We start from the raw sequence: 14,072 nt of genomic DNA on the forward strand, positions 1-14,072 counted from the left end.
CTTTTCTGACTTCCTTACTCATCTCCCTTTTCACAGAGGTGTTAACTGCTGCGTTCTCATCAGAAGGATGGTTCAGGCAGTTCCTCTTGGTAAGCACCAGCCGATGGGCTGCCAGAGCCACATCCACTTGGAAACAGGCCCCCGGAATCAGGGGAGAAAGGAGGCTAAGCTCCTATGCTAGTAAGTGCTTTCCAAACCCAGGAGCTCCCTCGGAACAGAAATGAGAGGGGGAAAGAGAGGAGGCACCGGACAGAACTTCCGGGACTTCAGTGAGATTAACTGTTCCTTTCGCAAGTGAACCAGGGCAGTGGGGGAGAAGCCCATGGATTCTGAATGCAAATGGCCGGGGAAGAATGTCAAAAATACCTTGCAGAGCGAGAGGTTGAGAGGACCGGATGTGTCTCTCTAAATACAAAAATTCATCAGGGTGAGAGAGACATGGGGAGTGGAAGGGACACGGGGGAGGGGGAGAGAAATGAAGGACGAGGTTAAGTAGCAGGGGCTTGACCCCAACAGACCCTTTCTGACAATTTGGCACTGGGGGAGAGAGACCCCAGAAAGGGTTTTCTCTGACCTTCCTGACCTTTCCGGTTCGAGCCAGCAGCATAGAATGGGGGAGTGGGAAGGAAAACAGGAAGCTACTTAGTGAAGATGATAAACTGGAGGATAACCTGTCACGGGCCTGCTCCAACTCAGAGTGAAAGGACTCTGCCCTCTTCCCCGAGGGCTGCAGCAATCTGAGTTCTCCCATCCCTGGAGCTGGGTCTTGGAAGGGGAAGGGGCTCCCTGCAGCCCCAAACAGGGCAGGAGCATGTCTTCCTGGCCTTTCACACTTCCGAACGTGTTTAAAGCCATGCTCACCAGCTCCTGAATGTTTCCTCCCAAAGCCGTGCCTTCTCCCTCTGCCGCTATGAATATACATAGGATGACCTCTTAGCAATTTCCCTGGGAGGTTTGCTGGCATAAGCATAACAGAATTTGGCCCCCAGTCCAGAGAGGTGCTTAGTCAAATTTCTCTGAGCTCAGACCCAAGCTCTCGGTGCATTACGATTCAGTCCGTGCCAACCTCCTGCAGCCCGGCCAGAGGCTCCAAGAGCAAAAACACCTCATAAAGAAGCCCTTCTCACAGAAATTCTTGGTGAAGTTCACTGGCAGGGAATGGGCAGCCTTGCGACTCTGTGCAAGCGTGTCCAAGGGTGTGCACTGAACTTAGACAAAGAGGAACTGGGCAGCTACCCTGTGTCCTTCAATGAGTCAAGAGACAATCTGCGATTAGAAGCTTGGCCTTATGATTCTTTGTCACATGAGGCTTCTATCCAGGAAACCCTGGGATTCTCAACAAAGACTAACTCTTGTTAGGGGAAAACCATTGCGTAGGTGAAAAGCAGTCCTCAGAGGGTAGCGATGACATTGATGCACGGGTTCACAGTGAAAGCCATGTTAACACGAGGGCCCTATAAATCAAGGTGCGGGAGCAGGCAGCATTGTCATGCCAAGAATGTGAATGTGCTTTGTACCATCTAGTGGGCTCTGTCTTACAGTGTTTCCAGAGGGTTTAGCCTGGTTACAGAGGGTCCTGTGTTCTGCCTGGTTACAGAGGGTCCTGAATCTATGAGTAAGCGCTGGCTGGTCCAGGTCCAAGTCCTGCACCTTTCCCATCAGCTGGCCCTTGATGAATTTTTCATCACTTGCATTGCCTTGGTCACAAGAAAGGCTCAGACTATTTATCAACCATAAGGGGGCACTGGACACCCACTGGAGCAGGGGCACCTTGTAGGCGCCCCTCTGGAGCCAGACATGACCTTCTGCACAGAAAACTTTCCCTTTTGTTTCAAGGAGGAAGCACTGTATTCACATTCTCGACATGACAGTGCTGTCTGCTCCCCCACCTTGATTTATAGGGCCTTCGTGTTAACATGGCATTTCTGAAGCACTCCCAGATGTCTACATGTCCACGTGGTGTCTCCTGAGCCACGCATCTCCACAGTGACAGGACCGAGGTTGTGAGACCGGCCGAGTCACCGAGGGTGACTGACTTAGGTTCCCTGGGCTTTGGCTGTTCTCACTGGCAACATGGAGGTGGTAAGGACCCCCCTTTCCCAGGGCCCTTGTGAGAGTGGAGTGGGCTGATATTTACAAAGCAATTAGGAGAGTGCTTATTAGATAAATCCAGCCTTGAGACTCTAACCTGGGCAGCACAGATACCAAGAAGCAATGCACATCTTAGATCTACCCGTGGAGACTCTGATGTTTAACTGCAAGGAAACCAGCTGCCACTTCCCACCACAACAGCCTGAGTGTCCACGGCTGGGTGCGGAGGGAGTCTCCACGTGGGACTGGGCTACTATTTTATCAAGGAAGCCGGTGGGGTTCCTACGTGTGGTCGCAGCAGTGAAAACGGGGAGATCTCCAAGGGGGAGGCAAGTCCCAAAGTCAAGAGCTGCTGTTTTGTAGTCCACCTCCCGCCATGCCCTCACAGGGAACTCCCCCCACTGCCAGCTTTTGAAGATAGGATGCTATTCTTTACACAATTCACTCAAGAAGGCTCTTTCCTCCACACTACGGGACCAACTGGTCTTTATTTCCCCCTGAAAGAGAATGCCATCTTGGGTTCCCCTCGGACCCAGGTCCGGCACTGTTTAGCAGGCCAGGTGTTTAGCAGGCCCAGTGTTACGGGTGTGGCCATTAGGTGGCGCTGCGGTCGGAGCCGGGACTAGAGGGAGGGAGGGAGGGAGGGAGGGAGGGAGGCTGTCTCAAGGATGCACAGTGGGCAGGAGGGTGCTTACTTGCAGTCATGCTTCTCGATTTCAAAGTGCGGGTTGAAGTTGAGGACAATCTTCTGGTTGGGTTCGGGCGCGTAAACAATCCACTCGCAGTTCTGGTGGGACGGGTAGTCCTGGGGGTAACCTGGCGAGGTGATGTAGCCAGCATCTTTGGAATTCAAACGACCGCCACAGGGTGGGTCTGAAAGAGAAGGCAAACAACCCAAGGAACTTCAAATATGTTCCAGCATTTTTTTTTCTCCTCTCCCTGTTTCTCTCCTCTACCAGTGGCCTGAAAGGGTTTTACAGACCTTTTATGGCAGTCCAGGAAGCTAACCTACTTACTCATTCAGTGGAAGAGGTTATTTCAGCCCATCTCCCCCCTCATCACACAGCTGAGCACGCACACTCACACACACACACACACACACACACACGCACACGCACGCACACGCTCCCCAATGAAAATATTTCAGAAAGTGGTCGCCAATGTTCCCAATCACGTGCTCTGGGATTAAAAAAGAACAAGAAAGCTGCAAAGTTAACATGCCTCCCTGCCTTTTCCTGTCTCCTGGCCGTGGCCCATCTTCTTCTGCGCTCGCTCAGCCTCTCCTCTATCTTTACCTCATAAATCCTTCATGCTCTCGGGCCTCCCAGCCCAGCCCAGGCCAGGCCGCCAGAAGTAACGGCTCCGGGAACTGACAAGAGCGGTTTTGTGGTGCCGACCCACAAGCCTGGTAACAATTACATGTGATGCGGAAGACGCGTTTTCAGCTTTGGGCCAGATCAGGCCCTGGAGGGTGATTTCAGCCTTTTTTTTTTTTTTTTTTTTGAAAGAAAGCAAAAGCAAAACTCCCAAACACTTAATTCCACATCCACCACAAATTTGATTTATGATTTCATTATGCACGGAGTGGAAAATCTGCATAGGAGAATCCACCGCCTCTGACCTCAGAGTCTCGACAAAGAGCGCTTTGTGCTGAGTGGACGGCTGGCTTTGCCCGAGCTTTCTGCCCACTGTCCCTCCTGCCTGGGCGCCACCAGCAGAGTGTGCTGCTGCTTTGTCCCCGGTCAGCAGCCCTCGGCCAGGGGCTGGCGGAGCATCCCCCGCCCTCCCCACAGTGCCCGGCTGGAGGGAACAGCTGCACCCGTGCCAGGAGGGAAGGGGCCATCTTCAAAGGCAGAAAAGGTGGGCGATGACATTTGAAGAACCTCACATATTTGGGAGTGAAGATCTTCCATCCCCAGGAGGGGGTTCCTGGGCAATGGGGGGTTTCGCTTAAGACGACCTGAGAAGAGAGGACAAGCAGACACAAGAGACCTGGAAACATCCAGAAGCCTCTGGGAGACCTTCCTGAGAGCTGTGCCGCTCTTAGCATCAATCACGATTTAATATCGCCATCTGCACGGAGCAGCGTGGGCCCGTGAATTATGCATTAGGGCTCAGCAGCCGCCCTCCAGGACGGGTCTCTCTCCTGCGTTCACTCTTTGAGGAAGAGGGTCATGCATTTTTTAACTCTACAGGTGCACTTCCCTATTCCCCGCGCCTGTTGGCATTACTGTCTCCCAGAACTCTGCTTTAGATTACCGGGCGGGCGGGCTTTAAATGCATAAAAGATGGGCACAGTGGTGGTGGGGGACACACAAATGCACACAAGTGGCCTTTAGGCATCAGCGCCTCCAAGAGCTCAAACTGTGCCCTGTTGCCCTGCCCAGAACCAAATGGATTCAGGTTCCATTTCCTACTGGGTAGAAAACAAAAGCAGGCCGTTTCCTCTGGCCAGCAGAGACCACATCATCCTCTAGCTCAGTGGTTCTCAACCTTCTGGCCCTTTAAATACAGTTTCTCATGTTGTGACCCAACCATAAAATTATTTTCGTTGCTACTTCATAACTGTAATGTTGCTACTGTTATGAATCGTAATGTAAATATCTGATATGAAGGATGGTCTTAGGCGACCCCTGTGAAAGGGTCGTTCGACCGCCAAAGGGGTCGCAACCCACAGGTTGAGAACCGCTGCTCTAACTCATGACCCTGCACCCTCCCGAGGCCAGGAGGACAATGGGCCCAGCCCTCCTGCCCAGATGAAGGTGAGGCCAGCAGCCGGGCCTGGTACCAGCGCTTCCTCTGCAGCCAGTCCCCGAAGGCTTGTCAGGTGCCCACACCACTCACCCAAGCTGGGCACCTAACCTTGTAGCGAGTCAGATTGTGGCCCTTTGGTCCTGGCTCATGCATGTGAAATAGGACCACGAGTGGCCTTCTGAGAAGGCGGGGAGGGGGGAGGGGACTTAGATCACCAGCTGTCTTACAGCTCAGAGGAGAGGAAATTGCCTACTGACTTTTCTATGGAAAGAAGAACTTCACTTCCTCAATGCCCCCACGGCGCCCAGTTTGCGCTTTGAGTAATCAGAGCAGGCACACGTGATCATCAGGAAAGACAGGAAACTTCCTCATAGGAAGGTTTCATTTCTGAGCCACACCAGGAGTCATCACTTCCCCACGGAAGAAAAAAGTTAAACTACGTGTGTATGTCCCATAGCTGCCTGCCTGCCTGTTCTCCTGGTAAAAACGTACTTCACCCAAAGGAAAAGGAGTAACTCTTTTTTTTTTCTGTTCTCTCTTTATCAGGAAAATCGAGGCACTCATTAAAATATTTGAGAACTCATTGAAACATCTGCTTTGCTTGTGTGTGGTTAGCCGTTCCAATATCCAAACATTTATAAACCCGCATTCTTTTTTTTAATGTATGTTTATTTTTTAATGTTTTTATTGATTTTAGAGAGAGAGGAAGGGTGAGGGATAGAGAGATAGAAACATGGATGACAGAGAGTTGGCTGCCTCCTGAACGCCCCCTACTGGGAATTGAACCCACAACCCAGGCATGTGCCCTAACCAGGAATCGAACCGGGGACCTCTTGGTTCATCGGTCGATGCTCAACCACTGAGCAACACGAGCTGGGCACAAGCTCACATTCTTGTCTGGATGGCACTCACACCGAGAAACGCACACTTGGATACCAAACATACATCAGGTACACATACACATTAGAAATGAACACTTTGGCCCTGGCTGGTTTGGCTCAGTGGATAGAGCATCGGCTTGGGGGCTGAAGGGCCCCGGGTTCAATTCCGGTCAAGAGCACATGCCTGGGTTGCGGGCTTGGTCCCCAGTAGGGGCGTGCAGGAGGCAGCCGATCAACGATTCTCATCATTGATGTTTCAATTCCTCTGTCCCTCTTCCTTCCTTTCTGAAATATATATATACATGAAATTAACACTTTAGTCCGGTACAAACTTTCATGCCCTCTCACACAAGATCAGACATCATTTGCACAGACAGGTCCATCAAGTTAAATACTAGAATTTTCGTCTCTGTGTTCCTTGGAGAAAAATGAATTCTTGAAATCTATCAGTAAAAATTGTACAAAAGACACACTTCATCCATCCATGCCTCCTCTCGATAATTGATCTTTCATGCCTAGGTTTGAGGACCCTCCATTTCTAAAATGCAAACATACTCCCAAGAGGAACAACCCAGGTTTGCTTCTGAAGAGCAACACTATCCACTCCCCCGGAGGCCTTTCCTGTGTCCTAGTGGAACAGCATACTCGCTCTCTCCAGAGGAGTCCAGTCCATCCAGTCCAGCGGAAAGAAAGGTGAACTCAAGGGCAAACGCCTCTAGGCCAATATGCATACGCAGAAGAGAAGCTGACCTGCTAAAATCTGAGCTACTGAGTCTGTTTGGTGAGTTGACCAGAGATTTCTTTCTCCCTTGCTTTTGTAACTACCTTTTACCTGGGGCACATTTCCCAAAGGGGAGCAGGCAAACCCAGGCCTGATCTGCTCAGAGAAGTTTTCTCCTGCAACTGAGATGGGCCAGGTCCTCAGAGGCCCAAGGATAAAAGCATTAAAGTGATAGCTCTAGGGCTAGGCAACAGTATGGAGATTAGGAGGGGGGAAGGGGGGTGCGGGAGGATGAAGAGGGTAAAGAGGGTCAAATACATGGTGACACAAGAAGACTAGACTTTGGGTGGTGGGCACACAGTGCAATATACGAATGATGTATTATAGAACTGTATACCTGAAACTTATATGTTATTTACCAATGTTGCCCCAATAAATTTAATTTTTAAAAGTAAGTTGAAATAAAGGGAATACTATGTTCTGAAGTCCCAAAGGTCTGACACCCCCTCTCCCCCCATAAGTACTACTTAGGTGTTTTTATTTGATATAAAATGTCAGATTATTTCTGACATTTTTCTCCCCTTACCGCCTCCCTCCCTCCCTCCCTCCCTCCTTCCCATGCCCTTGCTTTGCTGATGGCCTAAGCACCATCAGATGCTGCCCTGGGGTTACCAGGTCATGGATCAGGTGAAGAAATGTACCCGTCCACCTACAATTCTCAGGTACTCTGCCAGCTTCAGAGGGAACTCACCCTCCTACAGAACCCAGTTTCAGGCAACTCATTGGTTCCTAGTAAGATCAGATTTTTAGTAAGAAGGACTAAAAGAAGATCTTTTTAAAAATCTGGTCTGCCTTCTAAGGGAACTCAACTGGAGCTGTTTTAAAGGATCACTGTAGAGCCTGAACTTGACAATAGTTGTTCAACACTGAAGCCTGAGGATAGCGAGACTTTTAAATGACCAGAATCACAAGGGCGTGACACCAAGTGACACCAGGCAACCGCCTGCAGACAGTCCCATAATAACAATCAGATCCCCTGATTTAGCTGAACGGAGGGGAAAAGTCCTTGGCAAAAACGGGAATTTAGGGCTGGCTGGATGTGGGATTGGAGAGTCAGGGTGTTATTGACGGAGGGTCTAGGACAGTGGTTCTCAACCTGTGGGTCGAGACCCCTTTGGGGGTCGAACGACCCTTTCACAGGGGTCGCCTAAGACCATCGGAAAACACATATATCATTACATATTGTTGTTGTGATTAATCACTATGCTTTATGTTCAATTTGTAACAATGAAATTGGGGGTCACCACAACATGAGGAACTGTATGAAAGGGTCGCAGCATTAGGAAGGTTGAGAACCACTGGTCTAGGGTAAGGGGACCAGGTTACTGGGAAGGGGAGGGGGTACTGATATTACCGAGAAGACATGGCACCTGGATTCCTAACTCAGTGACCTGCCTCGGTCTCAGCTTCCTAAACTGTGATGCAATGAGTGGACTGAATTAGGTGCGTAGTTTTCAGAATTCTTGTTAGAAGTGTTTGTTTTTTCCTTGAACAAAACTCCACCTTGAGCTCCAATGTGCAGAGCAGCTGAAAGTGGAGCTCTTCTTAGGTGTGGGAACGCGGAGGGTGACAGAATTGGAGTCCAGGCCTCAAAGTCCCTCTCTCATCTCTGAGGGGCCTTCTCTGTTAAGAACATCAGGCCTTCCCTCATCTCTGAGGCTCTGAGGGGCCTTCTCTGTTAAGAACATCAGGCCTTCCTGGAATAGGGTTTAAAACCCACAGAGCCAGATCTCTGTGCCCTTGTTATTTTAAATGCCACGGAAAAGAGAGTAAGGCGAGAATACATCTACTTCTACCTCTATTCTCCACACCTGGGCACACTTAGTGGAGAAAAGTACTCGGTCCCATTTCCATTAAAATAACACTTTATTTACTTTATAATTCATCCTTTATCGACAGCATAATCCCATCCTGTTCCTATTTGCACAGCATTGTTTTCATTGACTTATCAGTAGCAAGGCAATGAGGTTTTCTCCTACTTAAAAAGAGAACGTGGCCACCTTGCCACTTAGTCAGTAAGAAGTCTTGTATGGTTACCACTCCCAAGCTGTGTGACCTTGGGTAAGTCAGTCAACCACTCTGAGCCTTTGTTTTCTCCTCTATAAAATGAGGGCAGGGAGTCTAAAGTTCAGTTCCAGTTCTCAAATTCAAAGCCTGTACAATGAGGCGGGGGAAAGATCCTATAACCCAGAGAGGAACCAAAAATTAAAGGTTCTCTCCCCTCCCAGATAAGCAGATTAGTTATTCAAGGTGTTGCTCCTGTTTTATCTGCTCCAGGTGAGCCTAAAACAAAACTCCAGGATTCTTCTGTCTTGCATTATGGAGAGTTCAAATGTCTCTTTTAATCACATTAGCTCTACTGACGTGTGTTTCCTTTCTTAACTGGGTCTGCGGCTGCATATTTATAAATATTATGGATACGCAGTTCTGTGTGTGAGCCTGTCAGCAACAGTGATGCATAAAAAGAAAGACCAAAAGTGTTTCTTAAAATCCCTCGCCCCCATCACCGAAGTCCTCTGCTCAGGGTCTTAACCAAATTTTGCTCGCTTACCCTGGATGAGCTGCTTTTTAAGAGTTTTCCTTTTCTGTGAGCTGAGGCTGGGTTTTGTTTTATTCAAAGAGACGTTAGCCTGTCTCAAGACAGTCTCATAAAATCTGTATCTTGGCTTAAGCGGGGAAGAAATGAGCCAATCCATCAGCCCAGGAATGCGGCTGTTTGACCACTTCCTAAGGCAACGGGGAAGGGACGCAATCTATTCAATTTATGGGGCGGGTGGCAGTGAGTGATGCACTCCTGAAGGCACGGCAAATGGAAACCCCTGTGAACTTTTGCAGTGATAAAGTTCAAAATCGGAATTAAAGAATCTTCGGCCAGGCAGCGGGGAAGGGGGTTTGGGAGGGGGAGAGGAAGCCCGTGTGGAAAGAGGAGAAGGGAAGGGGGGGAACCCCCCCCTCTTCTAGAACACCTCCAAAGGTTCCCCATGGGGAGAACTGGAAACTGGGTCTGGAAATAGAGCTTTGGAAAGTCTCTTCCCCTCAATCTGGATTCTAAAAATGAAGCCCTGTTTAATCATTAAAATGTAAGTTTGATGTGATTACCTCCCTGACCTCGCATCATGCCACCTGTGGTAACCTTGTTATTTGTCATCTTATATCATAAACAAATGCAATTCCAATAGGGCAGCCGATATAATAGCATTAGTTTATATTTATGTCCACTCTTTTCCAGCCTTCATTGCAAATGTAATTTTGATTCCATTGATGAGAGATCTGGGATTACAATTCCTGACCATTTCAACAGACATTTGGGGAAGGAAATAGAAGAAGAATAATTTTGAGGTCCCTCCAAAAACCCAAGGAGGGGGGAAAAAAAGGTAATATAATAGTTTTCTTCATTTATTTTGATTAACTGAGGGCTTATGTTGAAACATCTATGGCTCCCCATTGGTTAGTAAATGAAATCTAAACCCCTTGGCCTAGCAATTTGGGCCTTGCATTTAGCCCGAGCTACTATTTCCAACCTTGTTTGCAATCATTTCCCTCCACACTGAAGCCTCTGAGTGTCACCTCCAACAAACCCAGTGTCCCATTCTCCATCCCCGCCTCCCCCTTCCCTTGTGCCTTTCCCAGTCCTAAATCCCACCTATGCTCTCCATCAGGCTCAGTGCACCCTCCCCCATCCCTGGCCGCCCAAACCTGGGACTCAGAAGCTCTTCAGTATCTTCCAAGGCAGCGAGTTTCAACCCTTTTTATCTCATGGAGCACGTAAGCTAAGTACTAAGCTATATTATGTTTTTGCCGATCTGACAAACAAAAAAGTATAATTTTGATTCATGCACACTGATGGCTATTGTGTTGGCTGTTGTCATTTTATACTATATTATGTTTTTGCCGACCTGACAAATAAAAAAGTTTAATTTTGATTCATTCACACTGATGGCTATTGTGTTGGCTGTTGTCATTTTATTATTTGACAATCTAAGGCAGCAGTTCTCAACCTGTGGGTCGCGACCCCTTTGGGGGTCGAACGACCCTTTCACAGGGGTCGCCTGAGACCATCGGAAAACACATATATAATTACATATTGTTTTTGTGATTAATCACTATGCTTTAATTATGTTCAATTTGTAACAATGAAATTGGGGGTTACCACAACATGAGGAACTGTATTAAAGGGTTTCGGCATTAGGAAGGTTGAGAACCACTGGTCTAAGGGAAAAGAGGTCAGTGCTCCTGACTAAATAGTCAGGTATTGCATGTTTTACACATTCTTGTAGCACAGTGGTTGACAATCGCTGTTCTAAGGTATGTGAGAGCTCAGAACAGCCTTATCCCTTCTGCTGGACCACTTCAACTCGAGGGTATGCATGGCTCCCTTCTGATTCATCTTTGGAGAACTTTATAGGATCAAACCCAGAGCTTTTCCCAAGAGTCAGTGTCAATGAGGTTTGATAAATTAATAAATTGCTAGTTGCCTAAAGCAACACCAAAGGTATCAGAATGCTAAAGGTATCAGAGTGCCACAAATGCTAAGAAAGCCTTATCACAAATTGTTGTGCTCTCCAGCTCCAATGCGTCCTTCCCAGCCCACAGCTGATACTAATGGTAAATTTAGTGGTGAACTGGGTGTTTAAATGATTTGTTTGGGATAACAGCACCTAGTCATAAGTCAAGGTAGAGTTAGTGTGAACCATGTCTTTGAAGACACCCGAACCTCAGATAATAATGAGGATGTTCAAATGACACTTATAACCTCAGATAATAATGAAGATGTTCAAATGATACTTATATTTTAATTCTAATAATGGTAAAAATAATTTATTGGAATGTTTTCTTGCCCCCTCACCCCAGCCCCCCACCCTCCCAAAGGCAAGTTCTAGATATTTGTTGTTAGTAGCACCAGGAAGATGCAAACTATTACTTCATCACTAAACCTGTGCTGGTAATGGATTGGCTCTTGCTGGATTTTAGTTCATTTCTCTCTACCCATCTTTCTTCCCCTGGCCCCCAAAATGCCTTTGGGGCACATCTGTTTTATTTTCCCTCTTTATCACAACAATTATTATTACCACTCAGTCCAATAATTTGCAATTCCCTTTATCTTTTTCTCTGGAAGACTGGCCAGATCACTGGTTATCGTGGGATCTCTGGAGGGTCACACTGGACGTTGCATTAAGCTGGCCTGCAGCCTCGTCCACTGCTCACCACGGGGAGAGCTTTCCTTTTGTGTGTCCCCGGCCCCTCCCCTTCCTTCTGGATTAGATCATGACTCTTTTATGAAGACCCAGAGGGAAATGGGATTATTAAGAGTCTTGCTGGGTAAAAGCTATTTTGTCTTTATGATGACTTTTTTTGAGTTCAGCTGCTGAGGGGCCTTGATGCCAGAGTAGAAGTTATTACACATTCGGGGGGGAGGGAGGGTACCTTCAGCACTGGGATCCCTGCTGAGCACATTTTCCTGATGAAGGACAGAAGAGAGGAAAAGGAAAAGAGGAGAGATTTTTAAAGAAATCAGTAGAGGTGAGAAAACTGAACGTGGAGAAAAAAGAAGCAAAGAGGAGAAGTATATCTAAGATGAGAACCTAGCAGGGAATACCTGTCTCTAAAGGACAGAGTGTGGAGAGATAATTCCATGCTTATAAAACACAGGTAAAGGGTTAGTGGGGTAAGAGCTGGGAAGGAATAATTATGTACTTATTAAAAAGCTCATAAAATAATGTAAATTGACCACAATGTTTATACTGTGCTTTCTGTGATACAGTAAACCCCACTGAGGCTGTTTCAAAGATGAAATGATTTCCGAATAGGCAGGTAATAATACCTATGAGGTGGGCTATATCATTCTCAAACCCATCTGACAGACCAGGAAACTGAGGCACAGAGGGAAACCGAGGCACGGGAGATTCAGTATTCTGGATTGCAGGGCGAGGCTGGGTTTTAAACCCAGGCTGTCTGGCTCCAAAGCTTCAGAAGCTGGAAAACCCAATGAAGGTCTTCCCCAGACTTCTATGTGACAAGCTCATTTAGCGGCATTAGGGAAAGACAAACATTTTGCCTGATGGAAACTCCTTTTTCTCTTCCTGTGCCAGCAGTCTGTCTGTGTGGACAATGGGAGATGTGTTCAGCACTGGGGTGTGAGAGGGCTGGAAGCATTTAACACCTTCTCCACTCCCTGCTCCCACAGGCACCCCGCTCCTGGTCCCCCTGGCCCTCTTTTCTGTGTACTGAAAACCAGGGCATGTGTTTGGGGGGCAGGGGCGTAGGTAGGATGCTCAGGCCTGAAACTACGCCGTACAACATCGGAAGGTTTTTTCTTGGCAAGCCCCCCCCCTTCCCCTTTCTTCTCAACCCTGCTGCTCATCTGTGCTAAATGCCACGTTGTTATTGTTCTACTGGATAGGAGCAGCGTTTTCAGAAATGGGGGATTTATTTTTATAGCACAGCTGGTCTGCCAAAGGTCACATAATTTGGCAACCTTCCCAGTGGTTAAAAATTAATTTCTCCTTATTAATACAACCAAGGTCCCATAGGATCAGAGCTCAGCCTTATCTAAACTTGACAGCTTCCTAAACCTTTAGAAGATGCCTTCTCCTGGAGGGCCAGCCACACTACAAGGCCACAGTATCCAGGAATCCAACCCCACTGAATCCTGTTCGGTGAGGAAACCATTAGGCCCCTCAATCACTTCTCATCGAGGCAGATAAGGCTGTGAAAAATGCTGTAGGCTCTCCAGGCCAAGCTGCCACAGTAGCATCCAGGAATGGGTTAAAAAAAATATATATATATTTTAAAGTGAGTTCCTTCCCTGGAAGGAACAGAACAAATACTAGCTTTGGGGATCAAACACATGTCTGCTACTCCAGGAGGGTGCCTTCAAGGCGGTCCAATGGCAAATGATGGTCAGATGACCTGATACATCAAGTATGTTAATGATATTACAAACGACTTCCCAGACGTCACCTTTCGCATCCTCTCCTGTCAGTGTAAGAAGTCAAGATGGTATTACGCTTCTGCTCCCTCCTTTTAGAAAAGGAAAGTCACATCTCTATTTCCTAATGTCTTCCCAAACTGGACTTTCACAGAATACGTTCTGAAAACTCTTTACCAATGAATCTAGCTCTGAATTCTGTCAACCCAGAATTGTCCCACACTTGGGTTACCCAAAGTCAGCTCATTGCCTTGGTTGCTTCCATAAGCAGCTGCGTGAAAACACCAGGCAGGTTACTCAGAAATCATCTTGTCCAAGGTGCCTCTTTCCATGACCCCACCTCCACCCCAGGCCCTTCCCTGTTATTTGCATTCATGCCTCTCAACTCAATGCAGGTAGAAACTGGCTTTTCATTGCCCCAGTGTGGACTTTACATTCAATAGCAGGGGCTGAAGCCACTGGGTAGACAGCAGGAGTCCTGTTCCATAGCCTGGGATTCCGGTCCCTGCAGCCTTCCAACCTTCCATGTTGTCAGCAGGGAGCTCTGTGGCCTAATAGAGGGACTCCCCAGAAAGTCCAAACCTGCGGTGCTGCCTGGGCAGTCACAATTCTGCCGGCACCTCTTGGACAAGAAGGG

General features: G+C 47.8%; 1 protein-coding gene across 4 annotated transcripts in view; it reads right to left on the minus strand.

Moving 5' to 3' along the window:
- The window catches only part of NRP2 (neuropilin 2), a 123,128-nt gene that overhangs the window by 103,992 nt on the left and 5,064 nt on the right, over positions 1 to 14,072 (minus strand). For all 4 annotated transcript variants that reach the window (XM_005874235.2, XM_005874234.2, XM_005874239.2 and 1 more), the window contains exon 2: positions 2,787 to 2,964. In XM_005874235.2, the coding sequence (XP_005874297.1) occupies positions 2,787 to 2,964 (178 nt within the window). The remainder of the gene's footprint in view (positions 1 to 2,786; positions 2,965 to 14,072) is intronic.

This window comes from Myotis brandtii, unplaced genomic scaffold (genome assembly GCF_000412655.1).
Source record: "Myotis brandtii unplaced genomic scaffold, ASM41265v1 scaffold43, whole genome shotgun sequence".
NCBI lineage: Eukaryota > Metazoa > Chordata > Mammalia > Chiroptera > Vespertilionidae > Myotis > Myotis brandtii.